The following is a 26274-nucleotide window of genomic DNA, read 5'->3' on the forward strand; positions in this document are numbered from 1 at the left end:
CTCCTCTAAAAAGCATCATGACAGTGGTAGCCACTAGAGAGCAGCATTGAAACTTCCTGTAAGAATTAGCAGGATTTATTCTTGAAGGAAGAAGTGAAACTTGAGTCGACACTGAGAAGGTCTTTTACAAGAAATCCCCTTTCCGGGTTTGTGTCATTTCTGACTAGTATGGAAAAACCCAGCATCACTAGTTTCTCACTACAGGCTTAGCTTAAGCTGGGCGATGCAAGGATGAGGCTGGGAATTCATCCCCCCAAAATCACCCCATCAGAGACTGGAAGGGGGGCTCCTGTTGGCCCAGGCTCTCCTCTGGGTTGCACCAGCACCAGCTCCACAGACAATCAGGAGTTACCCTGCCAAAGCAGGAACAACAGCAGGTCCTGAGCCGCCCAGCTGCACCCATGCATGACAGATTGGAGTGCTCAGCAGGAGAAAGAAAAACTGTCACCTTGCTCGTTGGGTCCAGTGGGTAAAAAAGTTTGCTGAACATAAAAGGCCTGATTAAGGGTTGCTGTGTTACTTCATTCTTACACTAATAAGTAACTGTCTTAGATGTATGCAAGTAATGCAGTAAGGATCAGGCTTCTCAGATGTCCGCCTAGCTTTTGTGCTTTTCCCGAGGGATGGAGACCATCACAGGATGCTCATACCCAGGGACACAGGCTTACGCCTGAAAGGAGCTCCTTCCATCCCAGTCCCCCTGAAAAACAGTGCAAACCATAAGCTTTGGGGATCTGCATTTTAGAAAGGGAATATCTCTGAGCAGATTAATTCTCCCTGGATGGAGGGCCCATCAATTTCCATTTTGTAGCAGCAGCAGCAGTTGCAGCAACACACAACTGTTCTGGGCATGCTGGGCAGCATCACCATGAACAGTGCACAGTTTCCTTTTCACAAATATAGGAGCCAAAGTAGAAACAAGATTTGCCCATAGCAAAACTGTGGTTTGTTAGTTTGTATGCACAATAAATTATGCTTATATAACAATTTTCTCTGTATAAGTGTTTGAATTCCAGTATCTCTTTCAAATTCCTAAACATTTTGTGAGAACAGGCAGGCAGATGGAAGAGGAAGATCCTACCAGTGCCAACAGTGGCAGAAAGGCAAGCTACCAGCACAATCATCAGTGAGGCTGTGGTTAAATGACAGGTTGTCTGAGGCTTCAGGGCTCTCAGAACAACCACAGAAAAATTCCGAAACCTGATGCAAAGCTCTACTCCAGTGCAGACCTATTCTGCCAGTTCAGATCGTGTTAGAAATGTTGCTGAGTTAATTTTCTCCTGGCAGATTTCAATCCAGATAAGGTACTGTTCTCTGGCAGAAGAGTCATTCAGCAAAACAGCATCACCAGACACGATGATCACAGGCACTTTCTACTTCTGCAGTCCCATGCCCTGATGCACACAGACACTGCTGGCAGTCCTTGTCCAAATCCAAGCCGAGTAACAAAGGAAACGGGGTCACATTTCTAGGATAACAGCAAAAAGTGCAGCCTGATGGTCACACTTGCAAGTTAACAGTAGTTGTCAGCGTGTCTTCCCCTCCAGGGTACAGTAGTCCCCTGACATCACCTTTAGAGCTGTTGCAACATATTGAGTACAGGCTATAGCATGCCAAATCTTCACCTACACATTTAGATTCTTCTGCTCTTTCAGAGGGACTCCAACAAATGTTCTGTGGCTTCAGTTCTGGTGATGGCTCCCTCCACTCTCTAGCTTCAGGGATCTAGTAAGAAGCTCCTGGATTTTGATTTCTTTTAATTTCTTGCCTCTTGTGCTATTTGGGAGTGGCGGGAGCTGCTTCTATGGAGAATGCTCTTTTTAAGCCCTGGAGAGGGGAAGGGAAAGCTCAGGGAATGGGCAGCTGCTGCTGTGTTCCAGTCTGATGGCTGCAAGACATTGCCTGACACCCCTCTGCAAAATCAATGACATGTAAGAGCTCAGGAAAGATTAGCTTTCTCCTAACCAAAACCTCTGCACAGCTCTGGGGAGCAAGAGGAGTTGTGATGGTGACTTATCCACCCTGTGGAGCCTGATGGGTGTCCAAGTCCTCATTGCAAGCTGAGCAAGGAGTCTCCGCTGATTTGCTGGATAGCAAGAAGAAAGAGTGACTGAGGCAAAGCCCTGGGAAAAGGGCCTGAGCCACCACCAGGTAACCAGCGGGTACCAAGGACCATCGTACCATGTGAACTAGTGTTCAAAGGAGATGGGAAGAATGGCCTTCACACAAGTAAGAGCAACTATTTTTACAGATGCTGTTGGCATTTTTAAGAGATCTGCACAGCGGAGAAAGCTTTTCAAAATAAGGTATTTCAGCAAGACAGATTGTTTTAGGGGACTAGTCTGTGCTGAAGTCAGTGGATAGTTGAAGTATATTTCCCTCTGGTAATGTGGAGCCTCATTACCATTCAAGTGAAAGGTGGGCTGCTTTTGTCTTCTTGAACACCAAGTAAGCAACGTGAATATGCAAACATACAAACAAGTAAACATTTAAAAAGAGGAACCTCTCAAAGATCCTCTCACTTCATACACATTCTCCACTAGGCATGGAAGAACAGAGCAAATGACAATTGATCTGGGTTAGTATGCTCTTAAGGCACTCCTGGAGGTGTTCAGGGGATGACTGATGAGCACCCCAAAGGAAGCCTTGAAGAGAACAATGAAATTCGCCTTTTTTCATACTGGTGCTTATGAAGGGATAAGGAAAGAGTATCTTCCATAAACTTAACGGCTCCATTTCCGCTCTGGCCTTTCTCAAAATTCTCATTTTTAAAAAGGGGTTCATGCATATGTGTTATACCTGATCCTTATTCTTTACTTGTATACAAGGCATTAAAAATTTGCGATGGCTACAAATATTAAAAATATCTTGCCCTGAAGTTTCTTCTTCTCTTCCCACTGCACAAAAAAGTATCTTCAGTATGGGGTTGAACCTCAGAAGTTTCCTTCGTGTAGGTATTTACTAGTGAAAAATGAAAGTGGAAAATGGTTTTCAGGCTGAAGTGGCTCCTCTGACAGAGGCTTATGCTCCACAGCTGTCACTCATGAGAAGAAAGAAAGGACAAGAAAAAAAGAAGACAGTACACACACATCCCTCACTATCTGGAGGGAACAATTACCTGAAATTTAAAGGTATCTGACCACTTGCACCTCTAAAGTGTAGCTTCTCCCCTGGGCTTTTGACATCCACTGAAATTCTCTCATCTAGTTCATCAACTGAGGAAAGCAGAGGATGACTGCTTGGTGGGCAGCTCTCCCAGATGTCCATGCAGATGGGTCTGAGTGCCTGCAGATGAGTGCAGGGAGTGCAACGTGCCTTCTGTCTCACCTGGCAATGCTTTGGTGACAAACACCAAAAAAGCAGATATGGCAGCTTCAGGAAAGTTTCTCCCAGGCGTGGCTTCTTGTGTTAGGGATTCCCCCATGCCTCATCATGAGACAGCAAATATTCACAAAGGGTTTCTCTCCAACAGAAATGCCTTCACTGACCCAAGACCCCTCATGTGATGATTTTCACACCTCCTTTGATGAACAGGATTACTTCAGCCAGGCTTTACAGAAGTTAGACACAAGTTCTTCATAGTCTAAGTACTCCTAATAAAAGGAACATGGGAATTACACCACCAAATGTATGCTGGATCCTCTTGTGTCACACACTCATCATCTGTTCAAATAAACTATCACACAGCCCAGCTGTTCTGCCCAGGAGGGACAGTGTACCACCTGCACACTAAAGGAGAAAACCACTGGCTTGCTATGTAGCTGCTCAACACTTGCCAAGTGCAGCAAAACAACACAGGAAACCTTCAGATTTAAAAACAGCTTTACAAATATTTTGGGATTCACGATTACTCTCCACTTAGTCATGCTCAAGCATTTTTTTTTGTTTGTTTCTTGGGTTTCCTCATTCAGGAAACCCAACTTTTTGGGAAAGATGTTCACAGGGGTTTCTCCCTTCACCTTTCCAGGATTACCCTGGTGAAGGTCTTGTCCTGTGTGCACATAATACGTAGTTGTCATTCCACTGAAATTACTCTGTCTCTTGATCTAGTGATCTGAAATGGGTTAAACGTCTGCTTCAAAGCAACCCAAACAGCTTTAAAGGATACTTTTTAGCAGTACTGAAGTTTTTACTAGGAACCACATTGGCTTGTGCTGGGTGGTTGGCAGTCACCAGGTTTAGTGTAACTGTCAGCTGCATGAAAGTTGTATGTTAGGGTGGCAAAACCAGCCTGTTTGCTGAAGTAATTAGCAGTTATTTCACACATACAAAGCACATGAATTGTGTTAATCTTCCACACTTCAGTCAAAATAGCAGTTCAGTTCACTGCAGTCCTTGTTTGGTTTTTTGTGTTTCTGTGATGTGCATAATGATGGTTCAAAGCAGTGAAGTGGGGAAGGAGTAATAAATAACCAGGGACCACCGGCAGTCCTAGTAAAGCTACTCTGCCCAGTCCACCACCAAAAAGCTACCTGATAAGTAGGCCATTGCTAATTAAGTTAACTACTGCACCTCCTCAAAAGAGTTCTGGTGAGTTTATATTTCCGCACTTCAGGATTAGCAACAGATTTTTTCAAATTTAGACTTGACTCCCTAATCCCTTTCTGCTGAGGTATCCTAATGTTAAAAGAAAAGTGCCAATTCTTTCTTTGGGAAAGGCAATATGATGACAGCATTACTTCTGTTTCTTCTTTTCATCATCAACATCATTGTTGTTATTATTATTTATTATTGAAACTAGATATTCAGATTACAATATCAGACATGTTCCACAGCATATTCCTTACTATGCCTACCACAGTAGATTTTATTTTCTGCTCTGTAAATCACCTCTGTAATTGGCCATAATAAAGCTTTAAAGCCAGATTTTATTGCCTCTGCCTATTCACCTTTTGCCTCTGTTTTTGTAAATATTGAAAGGGTGCTGTAAATATTAAAATATAAGGAAAATTGTTGCAATCTTGCAAGTGATTGCATGGTATCCCTTCTTCCTATTTTTAAGGATGCCTGCAAGCTTTAACTGCAACACAGCTGGCTAAAGTGACAGCAAGGATGAGCTGAACTGAGCCCAGCCGAGCCGAGGGCATGCATTCTGCAACACTAAGTGTGCAGAATTAATTTCTGCCAGCTGAGAGCTCTGCTGAGCACATCCGCTGTTTAGAAATCACTGAAAGTAGAAGATTTAAGAATGACTTTGGCAATGCTCTCTGTGGGTTTTTTGATCAACGACATCCTTACACACTGCCATATATTCATCTCTTCCTAGAAATTAATTCTTTGCCTTTTCACTGGCTGCAAATTGCAGTAGCTTGAGTCATTGGCTAAGAGATCCCAATTTTCTTTCTTGAACATATGGCCGTTGGACATTTAAAGGAAACTGTCTAGAATGATTCATTATAAATACAAGTTTATCATTCTCACTAGAATGTAATTTACAATGAACATTTTAACATCAGACATAAATGCCTTCTTGTGTAGAAAAATAAGAATGAGAAGTACCGTTTTCCCAGATGCTCCATTAAAATAACCATTAGTGTCAGCAGCCCCACCAAGATCACTTGTGAGTAAAAAGCAATGATTATCAGTCTCATTTGGTGCACTTGCAGCAACAGATGATGATGTTTTTGAAAGTGGTGATGAGCACACCTTTACATGAGTCCTCCTAGCTGAGGTCTACAGTGCCATGTCTCTCACATCCTCTCAGACGTTGCTCAAAAAAACCTCAGTTTATGAAGACTATCTGTCAAAAATGCTGTTCTACAATAACAATAGCACTTCAAATAAATTATTGGCATCTGCAAAGAGGGTGATTTTAACCTGTGTTTCTCGCCAAAAAATATAGCAGAAGAAACAAAACCAAGTATTAGCTATTTATGTGCTGCATAACACTCCAAGTTCACTATCAGACTGCATAATGGACTAAATCCAGATCTCATTCAAGTTTGCCATGACTTTCAGAAGAAAAGGATCACCCTGCACAATTTTTGGAAGCGTCACTCGCTCAAATTTACACCAGTGGAAATAAGGATGGAATTTAAGGACTCTGGGTAAAATTAATACTTCTTGACAATGATCGCTGTTAACAAAAACTTCTGTGTACTTGCAAAGCATATGTAGGTCTATACTAATGAAAATTACTACACAGAAATAAGCCTGGCATATATTTCTATTTTTCTTTTTTTTTTAGATTTATTTTTTTATGTTATATTAAGAAGGCATGAGCACTTGATTTTATTTTTCAAAAAGGGGAAGAAGCAGAGTAATATGCTGTAACTGCTGTGAATGCCACCACAAGGACTGAGAAGCTGATCAGTCTGAGGAGGACATCTACTGAATCTATTAAGCATTTAATTTGTGATGCCTGTTTAATTCAGTAGTGAATGACACCAGCTGAAATACATGGCAACTCACAGCTCTGGAGATCTTTTTACCAGACGAACTTCATTAAGAAGATCAAGAAATACCTGAAAACAGAAAGCAAAATGGACACACACAAAAAGAAATCTGATGCAAAACCCCAAAATCTGTAAATCCCTACTATCTTTGCACTGCCTTAATGACATGCAAGAGAACAGCAAGCCTGTCAAAAATGCATTGTGTGTTTGTCTTTCAAATAGCCACACAGCTGCAAAAACCACTGCTGTCCTTCATTATGATGATCCTAAATTTCAATGGCTGATCTGGGCAGCACAGCGATAGACATCTCATGCTACAATGTGGCAAGGCACGAGTAGAGCACAGGGTTTTCCAATGACAATCAGCAGGATATGTAAGTTACTTCAGTGCTACATTTGGGAAAAAACCAAAAATGTCCTCAGGTGTGCTCACAGACAGGAATTTGGGTTGTCCCATGCCCTCCTCCTGCCTGCAGTTTCCAGGCCGATGAACTCATGACAACCCTCCTGTGCCCTGCAAAATTATGTATTCACTCAAAAATGACACAAAACTGAACCTGGCCTGACCTTTCAGTTACTTCACTTCCCCTCTGATGCTTTGGGCTCTTACCTGGTGCGGTTTTGTAAGACACTGTTCTGGTGGGCATGGCTGGTGTGCTCTTCATAACGGGGCTCGGTGCCACCTGTAGACCTTGCCGCTGCCTCTTCAGCTCCTCTTCTCGTTCCTGGGCAGCTCTGATCTCTTCTTCTATCATTGACAAAGTCCTCTGCTTCCTCGACCGTAACCTGAAAGGGCCCACAGTCACTTCAGGCTCTTGTGTGGCCAGGATGGAGGCGGTACTCCTCAGCTCAGCTGCTTCTGAATACTTGCTGAAATAGCTGACTTCATGCCTATTTTCCTCCACAAAGAATGGCTGGCTGGCTGAGTACACGGGTGACTGCTGCAAACTCTTCTCCTCCCTGAGTCCTGAGTCTTCCTCTTTTGAAGTCTTTGGTATGGTGTCCCTTTTTTCTTGAACAGGTGAAGACACCTGGGGTGGCTCGAACATTGGGTTCTGCTGCTCCTTAGAGGCTGGAGCTGGCCCGGTGGTGGCTGGCTGCTCTTTGACCAAGATCTCTGCTGGGATTTCTTCTTCCTTGCAGTTTGCTTTATCTGCCTGCTCAGCTATGGCTTGTTGGATGGCGTTTTGAACCAGCAGGCCAGCATGGTACTCCAACTGGTCATCAATCAGCATGGAGTCTGCCAAGGCAGAGGAGGGCGAGTCACAGCCTAGGTCACTGAATGACTTGGAGATGCCTTCAGCCCTGCACTCTGCTGGAGTGTCAGCCTGAGGGGTCTGTGGTAGGGAGAAATCAGCCAGTGAGCTTTCTTGCAGGGCGCTCATGGTCTCATTGGAGGCACCACTGTCGCTGATGTTATCCATGCTGAAGTCATTGGAAAGGGTCTCCAAGACTGTGGTATCCTGAGACCTGACAGACAAGTCATCCAAACCAGAGTCAAGCTCCTCTGGAGGGGAAGAGGCACTGGCTGACTTTGGGAACTGGTCTAGCACACCCTGTCCATCATCCTTCACCACTGTAAAGACTGCTCTTGCACTCATGAACTCTCCATCCTCTGCCCACAGTTTTGAGGCCTGTCCGGCTCTAGGGCTATCGCTGCATGGCAACTCTCTTACTGGGTCAGCAGTGGCAGTCTGAGCACTTGTATCGTCTTCTGAGGTACAGGAGACCTTCTGTGCTTTGACAACAGTGGCATTGTTACCCTCAAGCTGTCCTGTTTGCCCACACATTGAAACAGGTCTTATTACGGAGGACATTGGCCTGTCTGCATGTGGAGAATTGAGGCTTTTGTAGAAGGGTTTGATGGAGAACATTTTGGGTGTTCCTGACCGCCTTGGTGGGGCCTGACCCTGAGATGGACCTGAATGCTCCATCAGCTGGAACTGCTTTCTGGCAGCTGAGAAGTCAATTTGCTCTGTGACAATATCCTCTTTCTTGATATTGACTGGCTCTGGTGGTACAAAGGAGCAGCTGATCTGTTTGGGGGATGTTGGTGTTGCACCTTGCTGTTGCTGTCTCTCTTTGCGCTCCTTGTACTTCTTGTGGGACTCCAGATGTTCTTCATCCAGTTGATCCTCTAGTGTCTTCTCCTGGGGAGGATTCCACCATTTGCTGGCAATGTTGGGGTTTTTCTTGACAGCCTGGCTTTTAATGAGTTCCCTTCTTTCCTTTTCAAGTTCCATCATTTCCTCTGATGGTCTCACTTTGCGGACCCTGTATTTTTCATTCTCTTCCTCATCTTCAAAGAGTTTTGAGGGCTTTTTCTCTTCATGGAAAGCTCGTAGTTCAAACTTAGCCTCTTTCTTAAGGGTTGTAAGAGTTGCTTCTCCATCCTTAGAGGATCTTCTAGAACTGTTTGAAGAAGTGGGACTTCCTGGCACCTTCAAACTTTCCCTGTTGTCTTCCTTCAGTCCACCCAAGGAATGGCCATTAGATTCCAGGTTGTCATCTGTTACGCTAGCTTCACATGGTGCCTGTTTGTCAGCTACATTTTCTTCCCTTTCACTGGGTACTGAATCTTTGACATTAACAGATGGTCCTGAGCCATCCATAACGGAAACTGCACTTGGTTCAGGGGAAGATGTCCCATTAAAGGTATTATCTGCAGCAGAATCACAGCAATTTGCCTCCAGCACTTCATCTAGGTATCTGATCTCTTTAGCAACTTCACTGTCCAGAGACTCATGCCTGTCCTTAAGTCCATTGTGGCTGGCAGCAGGGGAAAAGAAGTGCGTTGGATTGTCTATGGGATGTGGTGAAGCCATTGTCGTGACGCTTTTATGTTCGGAAACTGGAACTTCAATTTCCATTTTCTCTTCCTTTCTAGCAAGCACAGTAGCTGACTCCAAGAAATTGGCACAGTTTTGGTCTCTGTTTTTTCTCAGCCTGATGTCATCCTCAGAGATTCTGGAAGATTTCTAAAATAATAGAGAACAAAACCATGATGAAGTCCTAAAAAGCAATATTTTACTTTATGCAGAGTAAACACCATCTGGAAAGCAAGTTTAAGCACTTCTTAAACTTGAGATTAAAGCAGTCCCTCAGAGTATGGGAAGGCAAAGCAAATCATTAGCACAAAAAGAAGAAAATTACCTTACCATAAGCTGGACAAGGCACTAAAACAAAAAACTTTCATTTAAGTATGTCACATCTGCTTACCATCCTCACTTTGTCATTATTTTGTGCTTGTGTCCTGGTTTGCCACTGCAAATGAGCTTTGGATTTCCAAGTTATTAATGGCTTGGCAGTTTAGGTTCTTCAAAGGTTTGCACATGCAGCACACAGCACCTATCATCGTGGTATTTGAAAAATGCTTTCCTCACCTAAAGGAAATCTCATAATGCTGCTGCAGATGAAAAGTATTACTGTCCCCATTTTGCAGAAACAAATGCTGACATGCAGGAAGAGTAGATGATTCATCCCAAGTTAGGAAAAAGGATGTGTCAACAGCAGGGAATGTTCATTTCTCAGTGGATCAATCCTGGTCATCAAACACAGGGTAGAATTACACAGTGCTGGAAAGACACAGGGTCTTAATCCAGCCCACACAGAAACCCACACACAACTGGACCTCAGAGACAGGAAGTGTTTGCAGCTCCCATGGCATGAAGAAGCATGACAGGGACCAGAGTCATGGTCTCGTCCCTCCCACTGCTTTGACCTCCAGTGCAGATGTACTGGATTCGTATTTCTCCCTGATGTGTGTTGCCTTTGCTCTGAAGGAGGGTATTGAAAGAAACACTATTTATGTTCTGGCATGGCAGATTTTACCCACCAAGCACCCTACTGAACTTCCTGTGAGTAAAGTCTGAAGGAACTTTTGATTAAGCTAGTAACATGTCTATTAATTTCTCAAGAATTCTTTACTAATGAAAAGCAGAAAAAGGAAACACCAAAAGAAAAGGACATTTTCAACATTATTCTTCAGAAAGAACTTGCTACCTCTTGCTAACTCTTCCTAACTCCTCAAAACCAAAAGTGACACATCTATTCACTTTGACATCATTTTAAAACAGAAAATTGATATCTGAGGTCTCTGGCTCCCTTTCCACATGTGTTTCTATGTGCGAGGCACGGGCTTGGGAAGCAAATGGCACTGACTGGACCCTGTGAACTCAGTGACCACCCAACAAGGTCACCTCTGTCTGCTAGTCACCTCCACCCTTGCTGCCCCTTATCCTGCATGCTATTAATACACACGTCAGCAGAAGATGATCAGCTAGGAGCACAATGGAACTTACCAATGACCTGAACAATCACAGGCCTCTGGCTTTACATAGGCTGTAAAACACATTTGACGCACCTTAAGGAATTATAGCCAGTCAGCCAGAAGATCTCTTTCTAAAAGCACTTTGAAAGAGTTTTCTAATCATGTAGTTGTACATAGTTGGAGACATCATCCATTAGCTATTTTCTTCTTAATTGTACTTAAATGTTGGGAAAAACCTTAAAAAACCCCAACAAACCTGATTTTAGTCTGTATATTTTACTTTACATACTTCACTGGTTCTACTTGTATTTCACTTTTTGTTGAACCTAGAAATTGTCCAACTGAAGTTTCTAGCAGTGCTTTTCTTAAAGCATACTACATTTTTCACCATTTAAATATCTAAATGGCCAGCTTCTCCTTTAGTCCTATTAAAGAAATATTGACGATATCAGATGTTCTGCAAACAAATACAGAGCAACCAGTATAAAAAGTCCTTACTTGAGTGGACAGAGCAGGAATGAAAGAATAAACTTACTTTCAACCTGAAAGGGCAAGAATTGCTCTTGATTTGCCTGCAGAACTGCAGGTGTCATGACACAATGGGTATTCTGGAGACAGGACTAAGACTAAGACTGCAATTCCTTTCTACTATTTTGGTTTAAATCTCCCCTGCCTGACTTGCTGGGGCAAAACAGGGGTTGTTGCTACCTGAAGTAGTCTGTGCAAAGGGACATAAAGCATCAGTGCTGGACTGCTATCTATCCCCTTTCACACAAGGCACGAGTATGCCATCATGCTCCTGCTAACATTTGTTTCTAATCAGACAGATCAAAGCCACTAGTGACACTGGTAGGTAACTACATGTCCTCTGTAGCTGCAAGAACATATCTTCAGTGGATGCAGAAAATGAGGTAACGAAGCCGTGCACCCCAGCCACTAAAACACACCTGCAGAGGTGAACCAGAGCTGAAGTGTCTCCCAGTGCTGTGCTTCTAGTACCTCCATGCCAAGCAGCTGGGAATATACCCCCAGTTGCATTCACTAAAGCATGCCTACTTCCATCACTGCTTTAACGTTTGAACTATTTAGGATCATACCATGTTTGGGATTCAAGTTAGGGAACAGAACTACAGGCACAATATTTTACCAATTTCTTAACAAGTAAGAACACATCCTCTCATCATAGCTGCAATCCTTAGCTTACAATTAAGGCATATACACGTAACTGTCTAATCAGGGCATGCACTTACGACAGTATATAATTCTGAAAGTGCACGTGTCTGTGCAATTAGTGTGGCACATGTAATTATGTGGTAAGACAGACAGTTATGCAGTAAAACCTAGGAGGAAACATTGCTACTTATGGGAGGGAGAATTTCTTTGCAGGGGATTAGTGACTGAGCAATGAGGAGGGCTCCTAGCAGGGCAGAGAAGCCAGGGAGGAATAGTAGAGGAGGAAAAAAACTACATTTAAAAAACCCACCCAGTTTTTCCCTCAACACAATCTGGCAGAACCTGGGACGATTTTGTGAGGTCACAGCAAAGATACTATGCTCCAGCCAGTCCTGTGAGAAGCAGAAGTCAACCTACTGATTAATTACCTGAAAACGATAATGAAGAAGATCATAAGGATGGGAGTAGCTGACAAAATACAGCTTTTAAGGCAGTCTGGGCCACAGACCCTGCCCGGGATAACTGGCTGGGTCTGGGAAAATGACAAATGTTGGGATGACAGCACCAAGGTAGGAGGGGGCTTGGAGGAGGAGGGCAGTGGGTCGCACACAGAGCCCTTGCCCCCTCTGTTTGGCAGATGGAGGTGAGCTTGCCAGGGGCTGTTTTTGCTCTGCAGCAACAAGTATGCACCAACAGCTTTATATTTGCTGCCTACAGGAAGGAAGGTTTTCAGAGCCTGCACCACTACAAAGGCCCGTAAATGGGAAATGGGCTGCATTCAATCCTAATTGTAGTCAGCAATACTGCATTCACAGTGATTTCCATACACTGCTCATCTACACCCAGATTTTCTAGAAGTTACTGTTACATTATGCAGTCTCTGAATGAGCATTCATTTCTGTTTAAGTCAAGATGCAACGGGGTAATTAGTGCCATTTCTACAAGGCTGCTGCACTTTAGTAAACGGCAGTTATTAGCAGCTTAGAGAATTATTAGCATATTTCCTCCTTGGTTGAATTCTTTGTCTACAAAAGTGTAAGTGTTTGGGCAATCAACTCTTTTAGTAGGAAAAAAATGTGGGTGTGCTGCTAGTAAGACCCAGCAAATGTCCTAGCAGTGCCTTCCTTTGTTTGATGCAACACAAAATGCATATAACAACAAGTGGGAGGCAATTCTTCTGAGCCACATCGACATTCTTCTGAAGCAACAGCATCGGGGGGGTGGAGAAGAAAAGACTGAAGAACTAAAAACATTTAATAGTTTAAAAAATCTAAAACACAGTTTCCTCATTGTAGGTTTCTACCAGTCAGTCCGGCCAAATCTCAGGACAGCTTTTGATGTTGTTGGTCTCCTGGTGTCATTAGCATTGTTGATTTCCCATTTTTTAAAATTTCATTTTCCTTTGGAGATGTCCTGCACTGCACCTGCTTCCCCTCCCACTGCCTGATCACTGAGCCAGTGCTATGTTCAGCCCTTTCTCCTCTGTTCTTGGATCTAACTCTTGGGTTTGCCATGCCTCTAGCAGTGTTAGTACAATAACACAACTTAAAATCATGTTTGCATATGGTTGACTCGCTAATCCACACCTCCCCGCCGATGTCAATGATTTTCTCCCTCTTCACGTACTGTCTTGGCTTGCCTCTCTAATGTTCTTTTCAAAGGAGAAGGAACCAAATGATGGATTTGCTAGGGGGTTGAATCTGGCAAACCTTCAAGAGAGTGGTTGCTGTCATTCAGCTCATCCTTTTGAATAATACAGTCACTGTCTGCATCACAGATGGAGCCAGTCCCAATCAATGAAAAGATACAGAAGTCACCTGCACCTGTGCTTCCAGATGACCACCTTGTCCAGTGAGAAAACTCCTAGCCAACACAGGTATTCACAGGATCACAGACTGGTAGGGGTTGGAAGGGACCTCTGGAGATCATCTTGTCCAACCCCCTACCTGAGCAGGCACACCCAGAGCAGGGGGCACAGGAACGCATCCAGGTGGGGTTTGAATGTCTCCAGGGAAGGAGACTCCACACCCTCCCTGGGCAGCCTCTGCCGCTGCTCTGGCACCCGCACAGGGAAGGAGTTTTTTCTCATGTTTAGGTGGAACTTCCTGTGTTCCAACTTGTGCCCATTGACCCTTGTCCTGTCGTTGGGCACCACTGAAAAGAGCCTAGTCCCATCGTCCTGACACCCACCCCTTAGATATTTGTAAGTATTGATGAGATCCCCCCATAGCCTTCTCTTCTCCAGGCTGGACAAACCCAGGTCTCTCAGCCTTTCCTCATAAGGCAGATGCTCCAGCCCCCTGATCATCTTTGTAGCTCTCCGCTGGACTTGCTCGAGGAGTTCCCTGTCCTTCTTAATCTGGGAGGGGCAAAACTGGGCACAGTGTTGCTCCACTCTTGCTAGCAACAGCAAGTATTTCTTTAGACATGTTGTTTTCTGTAGAAGAATGGTACAACACAGAAGTGTTGCAGTTCTTGATGAGCAAGAAAAGCAAAAGCAGAGTTGTATAAGGTGCTAGCACCCATCCCACACAGCTCATGTTCACTACCACACAACAGGTGCTCAGAGAGGTGCCACCATCCCACCACATTCCATATAGGAATGATAGCCCAAACCCCTGTTGCAGTTCCTGTCTCACACTGGCTGGTGTGCTCCCTCCCTCCCACAGCAGCTGCCACCTCATCCACCTCCAAAAACGTGGTGATCCACCTCATCACTGGAGGGACAAGACTGCTCCAGGTAGGAGCCTTTGCAGAAAACAGTCTGAAGAAATCTGCCAAACACTTTGTGTTTTGGAAATTTACGGTTCTGGTAAGCTAAGAGGAAGCAGCAGCGGAGAAAAAACTCTTCAAAAAGATCCTGGAACTGGAGAAGAAATGGGATGCAGCTGATGATGAGGGGCCTGAGGAAAGGAAGGGGATTTCTACTCACACTACCTACAGGAACTATGTCTTTTCATTATTTTAAAAAAAATAAAATGTCCCAAACCAAAGTGTTGTCTCCTTGCTCCTGTGTGAAAAGGTCCCATTTTTTCATACAGTATTTTTACACTGGCTCCTAAGGGTTTTAAAAACACTTCGGAAAGTGTTGTCCAAAAGGATTAAATTTTTTCACTTAAAGAAATTGGATAAAATTCAAGTTTCAGGAAAAGGTCCCCAAATCCTGTTGCCAAATTTAAGACATGTCAAGCACACGCTGGCACTCCCTTGAATAGTTCCATTCATAATTGTACTTGCACACAAAAAGAAAAACCTGGCCTGTTCCTCTAACAGTGCAGTACAGATTGTCTTCAATACACAGACGGAAACCATTTCCAATGACTAAAATGTATTACTGTTGAGTGTCACAAGTGACGTTCTCCGTGAACAGCTCTCCGCGCTCTTCAGTGACTTGACTGAGGTTGCCAGACAGTACAATAGGCAAATTTTCTTTACAAAAAGCTGGTTTATCTCTTTCTAAGCACTTCAGAAATCACAAGAGTACAGTCTAAATATCAATGCAACTTCATACTACCTCCCCCAAACAAGCAGTGAGAGGGTCCTTTGGATTACAGAGAGCAATGAAGGATGTGGGGATACAGTGCCCAAACAAGTGGCTACTTGGAGAGCTTGCTGTGTGACATTTTTTGAGTGGTTTTCCATATGCCGTTTTTTTTTCTTTGTCTGTTTTAGAGAAGGAGTTGTGATTGCATCTGCTCAGAAAGCATGTGAAAGGTTTTGGAGTATTCTTTGTCATTCCAGCTGAGCCACAGGCATCAGCTTCCCCATGTAATACACTATAAAGGTCTTTTATCAAATCAAATTCCAATATTCCTTTGCTGCTGTAATAAATTAACAATGGAGAAAAATAGCTCAAAAATAAGAATACTTTAATGATGAGCATATACTCTATGGTAGGATATTTTAATGATGAGCATGTAATAAATGATACTGTATTTTTCCAAACATGTCTCTATAGCTCTAGTATTTTCTGTGCCTTCAAATACAAACAGCTAAAGCTTTTACTGGGGAAGCCAGGATCAACCTTTGGAATAACCCTTACTACTTCCCACTAACTCCAAGGTATGTAAATTGGAAGCATTTTTCTGCAGGTAGAAAGCCACCTGGTCCTTTATGACAGTTATTTTCTCTTACTCCCTAAAAACATAGAACTGGTCTCTGGGAAGAATTTGCTGCCCTAATGACTGGATTTCAACTATGGGTATAGAGGCAAGAAAAACAGATCTCTTCCTTCTTTTAATTAAATCTTAGTGCAGCTGTTGTAAAAAAAACCAACAACCTGAAGGGCTAACTACTTATTATTTTTATTCCTGCAAAGAACTGTAATGGCATGAAGCACCTGCATGGACAGCTATTTATATGGAAGTTCATATTTAGGGACAAAAGGCTGTTAACTTCTGAAAGAACAGAAATATCACGTCTGATGAAGAAAAAAATCACTGAGGTTATTAGAGTATGATGGTTACATAGCTGGCACTAGGGAAAGCAATACATATATTCAAGTGGTATTGACTCGGATACTACAGGGTATGGGGCTGGTTGGCTTTGCCGTGAAAGCTCTGTTCAGTTCTACAGTAATCAAGACGCAAATCTGAAATTATAGGAAGCTGTGATTAAACTTTCATTCAGAAACTGCAGCACCATTTGGCACTGCCACACTCCACTCCCTCATTTTCTATCAGCATCCAGATAAGACTATGCCCTGAAGAGCTCCACAATGGTGTTTCACACACAAGGGGAGAACAGGGAGCTCCTAGTACCCAAGAGATGAGTAAATTGGTCATAATATGATTTCAGGTACAAGAACCTGCAATCAGAAGGCCATTCTCTTGTTCTCTGCAATGTTGGCTTCTCGTAATGTAGGTCAGCCTGAGAGTGTAACTGATTTAAAGCAGTAAATGCATGCTTAAGAAGGCATTTCATCCAGAAAAAGGTGTTTTTCAGCTCTCTCATCAGTCCAAATCCCACTCCTGACGCTCTTTTCACTTCCAAATTGACTTCCATCTCAAAAAGAAAATGCAGAGTTAAGTATTATTTCTTCTTCTGCTTCACTCAGTTCCCCAGGACAGTACACTCTGTGTGAGGGCATGGGGAATAAACCAGTGCTTCAGGGAGGCAGCACTAGACTCAAGGTCAATATAGACATATTAGTGTATTAATCAACCATGACACCATAGATGGTTAATACTTTTTAACTTTTGTGACACGTTTTTCCTAAGGCTTACTTTTTTGTGGCTGGTCTCTAAAATCCGTTTGCTGAAACAAGAATGAATGCTTCCAACATCTGGGATGTTTAATTTACAGAGCATGTGGTGCGGAGTCACTTAAAGTGGTAAATACGACCTCCTGAAGCAGTCTCCAATGCTACCTAAGGAAGCGTAGCTGTTTGCTGGAGGAAATAAAAAGCGCCACATCCAGCTAACACATAAGAAGCATTACACAATTAGAAAGTGGCCCACTGCCTGGCAGGGAATAGAAGGTATGATACAGTCCTTAAAGAATAGAAGGAGAATTTCTTCTTCACAGCTGAAGGTCACAGACAAAGTCCTGTACCAGGAACTGTTGCATTTGCAGAGTCCATTTGGATAGGCTCCCCTCAGTCCATGCTGGCAGATCTGAGCTCAGAGCTCACAGCTCTGTTAGTAGCACTCTCTCATGTTCAGCCTCTGGTTTGATGTTAAGTGAAAGTGGAGAAATCCCAATTGAATGAGGACAGAAGAATATTCAGCTTAACACAGTGCCCAATATAGATACTGAGTTGAGCAGAACATGGCTTCTGAATGCATGCATGAAAAATCACAGCTTCACAAAATGCTGCACTTGAAATCTGCCCCAACACATGTCGAGGATGGAACAATTGCTCTGGTAAAGCATGACCTAATCCCAGCGGGGAGGGGAAAGGACGCTAAACCAAGTCTTGCTTTTAATACTTTCTAACCCATCTAGATAATGTCAGCATAAGGAAAGGATGACCTTTACGGTCACTTGCATGAAAAAACAATGAGACAAGGGGATTCCCAAAATTCCTTAGTCTTTTCATCTGGGGGCGGGGGTTCCTGTTCCCTAAAGAAGAGAGCTACAACACTCTGTAAATGCGAGATCTAGGGAAAAATGCTGGCATATTAATCATTTTTATGCATAAGAAAGGGTCCTCCTGAGGAAGGAATTTGGGTTAGGCAGGGGCAGGAGGAAGGCAGTAAATGGAGACAAAGGCCAAAGAGTTCACCCATTCTCTGAACAGATCTTATGGCTGCTAGGAAAACTGTTTTAATACATTGGAGGAACAGAGATAAACCTGCCATAGGAGCACAAGTAGTCTTTCTGAGATGTATTAGTATTAAAGTCTTCTAATGATACATATTCTTTCACTGGCTGATGTAGTTCTGTAAAAGGCCTAAACTGTATTTTCTGAACAAAGATACATGATCTTCCTATGCTGGAACTCTCTCACCACTTACTTTCAAGGGCAATATAGTAGGAACTGAACGCTTTAACTGAAGCAGGCACCTACAAACCTTTGCAAACAAAGCCTAAGGTAGATTATTTTTCACTTTCTTTGGCTTCTCTGCTTCACAAATGCCAACTGCTGGAGATCGTACTGCTTTTAACTATTTCCTAAAGCCTAATTAATACTTGCTGCACTTCCAAAGATACACTGCTGTTTAAGATCTACTGGAGTTTGACAGTTAGGAGTGATAGCACAGAGAGGGCTAAAGGAACAAATGATACTCAGAAATGTGAAAAAAAGACTAAACCCATTTCTCTTTGAGAGCTGAAGAAGGTTAAGAATTATTATTGATGCTTTGCCTGATCAGTAGGCCTTGTTACAGCCGCTCTCATCCATTAGATTAAGACCCATCACAGCAAAATCTCCTTAAATGAAGGTATGCCTAGGTAACCGTGCATGGTGCAGCATGTCTCATCCAAGGGTAGCCTGCTCTGCCGAGAGCAAACAGGACCATGTTTACATCACTGCAGGCAGTGAGCCTTGGGAGGGTTAGAGTACCACGGCTGAAACAGCCGCTGGCTTGAGCACTATATGGATTGCCTTATTCCCAGTTTTTCAAGGAAATTGGGTTATTTTAAAGTCAGAGACCCCTCTATAGAAAGAGTGCACACCGTGGCTTAAAAAGGCCCCAATTTATATTTACCTTTACCCAAAATGTATTTTAGGCTGCTACCTCCAAACTTAGACAAAAGCAGATCACTGGAACATGGTCAAAGGAAAACTGAGAGGACATTTAAAAAGAGGAAACCTAGCCTAGTCCTAGCTCAAAAATCACTTGAATTACGTAAGTGGAGAGGAGGAAAATACAATGGTGATTGAAGGATATAACTGAAGTCTCTGCCAGTAGCTGTGTTACGCGCACAAAAGGGGAGAGAAGAAAACTCCATCAAAAGCCTGGCACACCACCTTCCCCGAGTCATGCTCTCCCACGTGTTACCACAGTCAGAGCACTTCCACCAGGAAACCACCACATAATGCCATGGTGAACACAGCATTTGGGCTACAAGACTACACAAGAGCCCGAACGGGGTAGCTCTAGTGGACTGCAATTCACAGGGCTTGTCCTCTAAGGGCATGCATGTGATTTAACTTTCTGGACGGTGCATGGAGAAAAAAAAACATTCAAAGACACACACCCACAAAATGAAAACTGCTATCATTATACAATGAGTCCAATGTAACCAAGGTGATCAGGGGACTTTGACACAGTTTCCACGAACAGCCAGCAAATAAGTAATATTTAACAGAAAAAAGTAGTTGGGCTACAGGGTCTAGAACAATTTTGCTAGTAAGAGGCCAAATGTGTACAGTGTCTAAAAAGAAGGATGTTGCTAAATTCTCCACATGCCATTGCTAGCCCCAGGCTATAAATATGACCTACCATGTGAGTCACGTGTTGTGAGCAGTTAGCAACTTCATCTAAGCTTTGCTCATGACATGAACTAAGCACTACAGTCATCTCACTATCTCCTGCCGGAGAATATTTCATTGAAAGTGAGACCTGGATAGGATTTTTTTTTCTAACTCCTTATTTGGGAAAAAGGCAGTTGAGGAATCCCGGGGAATAAGACATTCCCTTTCAGCACCTACTACTTCCCGTCCCTCTGCCCCTGCTCCCCACCCCTCTTCCAACCAAAGACTCATTATTCCTTCTTTCCCTGCTGAAAAGCCACTCATTAAATGACCTACAGCACATCTGGACTACATTAGGATATTATTTGATTAAGGCATTCATCGCTTGCTCTTTCAGCAAGTGGAGAATTAAGATAATGGTGGGGGAAAATGGTGTTAACTGAACTGGCTATTCCAGCTCAAACTGCTCTGCTTGAAAAGTCTGATTGCTCCAGTACCTCAGTTGTGGGTTCTTTCCTTCCTAATTAAAGAAAAATGAAATAAATATTGTTTAATTAATTTAACGTTGGCAAGATCATCAACGCCAAGTAAGCTGTTACATTAAGGACTGCTGTCATCCGTATTTCTCAGACAGTTCGCTATCAGATAGGATAATGCTTGCTTGGAGGTATTTCAGTCGTAAAAAGGCTCCCCATTAAACTACAAGCAGCACCTCACATTTCTATACAAATAGAAGTTTGACACATTCTGGGTCAAGTCGCTTTAGAGGAGGGGGGGAACAGACAAAAATGGCTTAAGCACATCTGCTCAAAGGTGTATTGTTTATCAGACCATTACACAAGCAGTAAGTCAATTTTCAGTATTTGAAGTGACTGCATGAGAGCAACTATGGAGTCTGCGTACATAAAAACCAAAGCACAGGCTAGAAGGAAAGATCATGTAGCCTTAGCATTCAGATACTCCACCCTGAAATACCCTTCCTCATTTCTCAGGAGCTAAAGATTGTGCTATCCCGGTGCATCCAGAGAGGTATCAACTAAGTGCCACAGCTTGCACCAAATGCCATAGAAACCAGGAATGCTGCTGCTGCTAAATGCGACTGCTCACAGTGCTATGTCTAACTTCCTTTGGTGCTAAGTAGCTAAAAGATGAAGCTGAACAGACACTCTTAAAGCCTCTTTATCAGCTGAAGTTTGCTTTACAGTGCCAAGAAGGATAACACACTTGACTACTGGGAAACATGTCCTCCAGAACAATTAAAGAATTCAGCTAAAAGGCTTTGCTAGTGCTGCCTAAACAATATAGACCCTGAACATGTGTGTGATTTTCCTAAGTACTGCATGTACAGGATATAGAAAAGTATCTTTTCTCCCTAGAAAAAATACTGGACTGTATTACATGCAAGTAGAAAGTTGTAAATTTCAGAAGGCTCTGCCTACTGTTTACAATAAACAGACCAGCCACAGAGCACAAATTCCACAGCCATCACAGGGGAAAATGGTATTTTAAATACTCCTCCCACTGTCAAATGATAAAGGCTCAATGAAGATAAAAGTCACAGGTCAGAAATCTTAGCTTACCCTTTCTTTCTCTCTCTCTCTCTCTCTCTGTTCCTGAAAACTCTGAAGCAAACCCGAAAAACGTCGTTTTCCACAAGAGCCTTCACTTTTTTTGGCCTGTTAAGTCAAATTCCTTCCCCAGCTCGTTAGAGGACCGTGATGTCATAGGCTGAGGGAGGGCTGGTTTTAAAAAAAAAGAAAAAAAAAAGAAAAAAAAAAAGAGGCAGCCCACACCCTCAGCCCATTCACACAAAGAGGCTGTTTTAAAAGGAAAATGCCAGTTCACACTGCTCAAAAAGAGCGTGACTTCACTTAACCTGTAATGGACCCAACTCCTTAGAGACGTGTCATGTTGGCAACAGACCCAAAGTCCTGTTTGCAGCTAGCATAAGCAGAGATTTACTGTTGTGGAGGGGTTTTTTTTGGGGGGGAGGCACAAGCCAACAACACAACATGTGGCTGGCTTTGTACCAGAAAGGTGCAATTACACGAAGGGTTGCTGTGAAATACACAAGCTCCAAGCAGTAATTTGCAGTATTTTTTACCTACTAGTAACAAAAATAGAACTGACTACATTCTTTCTGCAGAGAAGCTTAGACATTAACTGAAGTGCTTAGGGCACCTTTGGTAACCTTCTGCTTCATAAGACTCAGGTCAGGGCAGTGGTCTCTAGCCTGTAGGAAACGTGTCAGCCACAAAGGAAACAAAAAATAGAAGGCAGGGTGACTGGGAAGAAAAAGCACAATGTTTTCTACAGCACAGTACTTGTTCATTACAGCTGACTGTGGGCTAGTGACATTTGAGTACCCCTGGATTAGGTTTCCTGCAGGCTTGATAGTTAAAGCTAAAAACATGAGCTATGCTGACCAGGCATCCCTGCGAAGGCCCTCTGGACTCTGGGTTAAAAAGGCTTGAATTTAGTGTCACCTTACATGTGTTACCACACATGACATAGCTTAAGTGTTGGAATAGCATATTTTACTCACTTGAAGAATTATGTAAGATATTAATTTGCTTCTAGGGCATCAGCAAAAGGAAGGCATTGCCATCCTCTACCAGCAATCATGAAAAAGAGCAGCAGTGGTATTTTTGACATGAGAACACTGGAAGGCAGTAGTAGCTTACTTCGGCTGATGCTCAACCACCTGCCTGAGCCACATTAAATGAGGCAAGTAAAGCCTCTACAGTTTTAAAATGGGTAGGTGAGAAGCTCCTTGTCACCTGTTTAATGTATCTATGAAAACAAAATGGAAATAAGGTTCTCAAAGGAAAAAAAGAAAAGACACTGAACATTTCTGTCCTAAAATAAAACTAAGAATGGCTTTGGTGAGCCTAAGGTGACAGGAAATACTGTTTGCTTTCATATACCACTTCTCATCCTGTCTGGAGAAGGGGCAGATGTTATAATACACAGTTATAACTTTTCCTGTATTAGCTTTTTCTTTTTCACCTTGGATCATCCAAGAGTTCTACACTATGATGAGGGATAAATGCCTCACAGAGAAATTAAATTCTGTATTAAACGGCGTGGATTTAAAATGCAATTTCTATAGCTCCTTACTGATTAAATATGAAGTTCAAGTAACCCTGCTTCACCTGTGGTCACTGAAGGAACAGAAGATCACAAGACATTTATCGTATTTACTCTCCCTGTCACCAGCTGTCTAAAGCCCCACGTGCCCCGGACGTCACTGGAGGACAGAGCTGTAACTGGAGCACTACCCAGGTGTGCAGGAGATGGTGCTCAAGATACTTGTTTGCTACAGACTCACAGACTCTCAGAGTTGCCCACTTGAGGTGCAAATAGAGATTTAGGTTTTCATTGAAACCTAAAAGAGTTGACCTAGAAAATAGCTTTTATTAAAATAACCTGTTTCTCATACCAATTAGCTTTGGAAAACATGAATAACAACATTTCATCAAGATATTGCTATGTTGTAATGAAGATCTTTGGTAAAGTATAGCAGCGTAGCTTAGTAGCAGGGTCAGCATATACACCCTGTTCAACCCTCTTCTGCTAGAGTTGGCCTCAAATAAAAAAAACTTTTTCCCCTTCAGGAATTCAGATCCACCATTACCATCAACTTTAAATAAGTATGGGTTTTTTGGGGTTTTTGTCTGTTTGCTTGTTTGTTTTTGTTAAAGCCTTAGTCCCTTCCAATGGAACTTCAAGTTTATTTAAAAAAAAAATATTCTAGTACTCACGTTGGAAATTAAAATCTTGAAACTTGAAACGGCTAAATGATAAAGAAACAAACAAAAATACCAAAAGTCTATCTCAAAGTGGTCCAAGAATATTTTTAAATTATTCCTTTCAACTTCCTGAAGTGCAAAGGTTCTTGACATATCTGCATTTTAAACTACCTCTCTTGCTCTACTGTAAGCAGTAAATTCCATGGCCCTGGGTCCTCTACATCATGCCACACTGAAAGGCAGTAAGTGTACAAAGATTGAGATGCGGTGGAGAGTCTGTATGAGTATCACAGAACCACTGAAAAATCAGCAAGTATTGTCTTGAGACATCAAGGGTAAGACTATAAAACACAGAGGGATGCTGCGTTCAGTACCTGAGAAAAAAAAATAACATTTTGAAGTGATTTACCTGTTTCAGGCCTCTAATCTTCCAAATTTGCAGTACATATGCACACTGAAGCCAAGGATGCTGGATTTTGTGGCTAAATCTGTGTATATGAAAAGGCAGGACCATCAGGTCTGCAGCAAAGCTTGTCTCTCAGAATAGCAGGTCACACACATTTTCAGTGCGGAATTAAACATATCAGTGAGAAAGACTAACTGGCCACAAGACTGCTTCTGTCCATGCCAGGGGGCCATCAGTAGACACAGATGAGATGTGTAAGCAAGAGCTCAACCAGTGAAAGAAAAAAACCGAGGTGGCACCATGTTCTCTCTTTAATTCAAAGCAGTCCTCCTTTGTGAACCTTCAAGATATGTGATGAGGCACAGCCTATACTATCAGTGTTTCTGGGATTTTAGCTGCTGGTTGCAACTTGTGGTTATGGTTACACAAAGCAGGGACCACAAATTCTTTAAAAATGTGGCAGTAACAGAGATTTGCAGTGTTACACCTCCTGATTCAGCAGTAACAAAACTATATCAGCCATATAACCTCAAACCCTTTCAGCTACCTCAGGAACAGATGCTTCCCTATCAACCCAAAGACCTTCCCACACTGGAGATAACTGCACTACTTGAACCATAAGGACATCATTACAACCTGTGGCAAAGGGCTATTCCTGAAATAGCTAATTCTATTCCTGAAATTCCTTTAAAATAAAATAAAAAAAAAGTTGCTCCTCTTTATGAAGAGTGTATGCAAGCTTAAGGTAAACGAAACAAATCCTCTTTCCATTCCTTTCCTGTTCAGGGAATAAACACTCTGCCTGACTTTCTGAGCCTGTCAGACTAGCACACTTACATGACCACTAAATTCAAGATGTGCAATAGGAGATCTAAAAACAAATACCAGAAGTATTCCCTCACATCCTTCTGTACCAACAGTCTTTTCACAGCATACATCCCATTAGAGAAAGTGTTATCTCTGTCCTCTGTATCACGGTAAAGTTGCCTGCACACGAAGGAAGGTCTTATGGGACCAGAGTCACCATTTCAGCTTGTTATTTTCAAACTATATTATCTTCACAGATCTCTCTCTCTGTAAAATGCAAAGTACCCCACAAGGCTGACTGCTGGAAGCAAAACCTGTGCTTAAGCGTGCAGTTGCTGAAGTTTACTAAACATTTGAAGGATCTCCTTCTCATTTCTAATACCTCCACTACAAATCTACCCTATCAAGTCACCAGAGAAATAAATATGGGTGGTGAACACTGGAAGATGTCATGTGCCAAAGATACAGGAGATATGGTAAGGCTTTTAATGCCAAGCCTGCCACTGACTCGTTCGGTGGTTTTGGGCTTTTCAGTGAACTGCTCCATTCTTCAGCCTTCTCTCCAGGTAAAGCACTTCTGACTTCTCTGTGTGGTCCCACATGGTGTGAGGAGATGCAGGGAGCACAGGTCAGGAGAGGGGAGGGAGTTTTCTGTGCAGGTGTCCATGCACCCGTGATGCTGGTCAGCCCATGCCTGCTCACAAGCCAATTTTCAATTTTCAGCAAAGAGACCTAACAGCAGCCAGGGAAGTAAATCTGACAGATCCTTCCTTGCAATAAATACTTTAAAAAAACTGAATAGCTTTTTTTTGATATTTCCTCATGTTGAAGGGGCTATTTGATAACCAGCAATCACAAAAAATTTAATCTGGTGAGCAATCTTAATTGTTCTTCCTCCTCCTTTTGCGGAAATCACATGCTTTAAACCCAAAGGCCACTTCTATTTATTTTGTGAGAATAAATTGGCTCTGTCAGTTTAATTTCCCCTGGTGCTGTAACTGGACCTGCTGTTCTTATAAAGACAACCGGGATGAGACAGAAATAAAACCAATTTCTGAGAATAGGCCACATGGACAGGTTGCTCACACCTCAAAACTCTCCTTTGCAGAGCAGACCGCCCCCCCCAACACCCACATTTCAGACAAAGTCTGGTCTGCTGCCATAGCAGCAGGACAACGACTGTTCAGCATGAATTACAAGGATGGCCACCGAAATGGACATTTTCAAGGGTCGTCTGGACAGGGTGCTGGGCCATCTTGTTTAGAGTGTGCTCTTCCTAGAAAGGTTGGACTAGATGATCCCTGAGGTCCCTTCCAACATGAGATTCTCTGAAATAAATTTTTGACAGGAAATTGTCACATTAAACCTTGATGAGGGAGCAAAGGGGTCTGACTAGTGCTTTTCATATTCTGGGTGATTCATGTGGGCAGGTACAGCAAGGTTACATGCTACTGCCTACTTTCACAGGGGACAGGACCAGTGCCAGGCTCTGTCACAGCTTGCTGCGGGACTCTGTCAGCTCATGATGGAGAAAGACTACAGCTTCTTCAGAACAAGATGCCTCCGGCGTGTACTCGTACTCACATAAACATGTACTTGTGCTGGCAGCT

General features: G+C 42.9%; 1 protein-coding gene across 7 annotated transcripts in view; it reads right to left on the reverse strand.

Moving 5' to 3' along the window:
• The window catches only part of PALM2AKAP2 (PALM2 and AKAP2 fusion), a 280924-nt gene that overhangs the window by 13607 nt on the left and 241043 nt on the right, over positions 1-26274 (reverse strand). For all 7 annotated transcript variants that reach the window (XM_064439264.1, XM_064439265.1, XM_064439267.1 and 4 more), the window contains one exon: positions 7006-9373. In XM_064439264.1, the coding sequence (XP_064295334.1) occupies positions 7006-9373 (2368 nt within the window). The remainder of the gene's footprint in view (positions 1-7005; positions 9374-26274) is intronic.

This window comes from Phalacrocorax carbo, chromosome Z (genome assembly GCF_963921805.1).
Source record: "Phalacrocorax carbo chromosome Z, bPhaCar2.1, whole genome shotgun sequence".
Taxonomy (NCBI): Eukaryota; Metazoa; Chordata; class Aves; order Suliformes; family Phalacrocoracidae; genus Phalacrocorax; species Phalacrocorax carbo.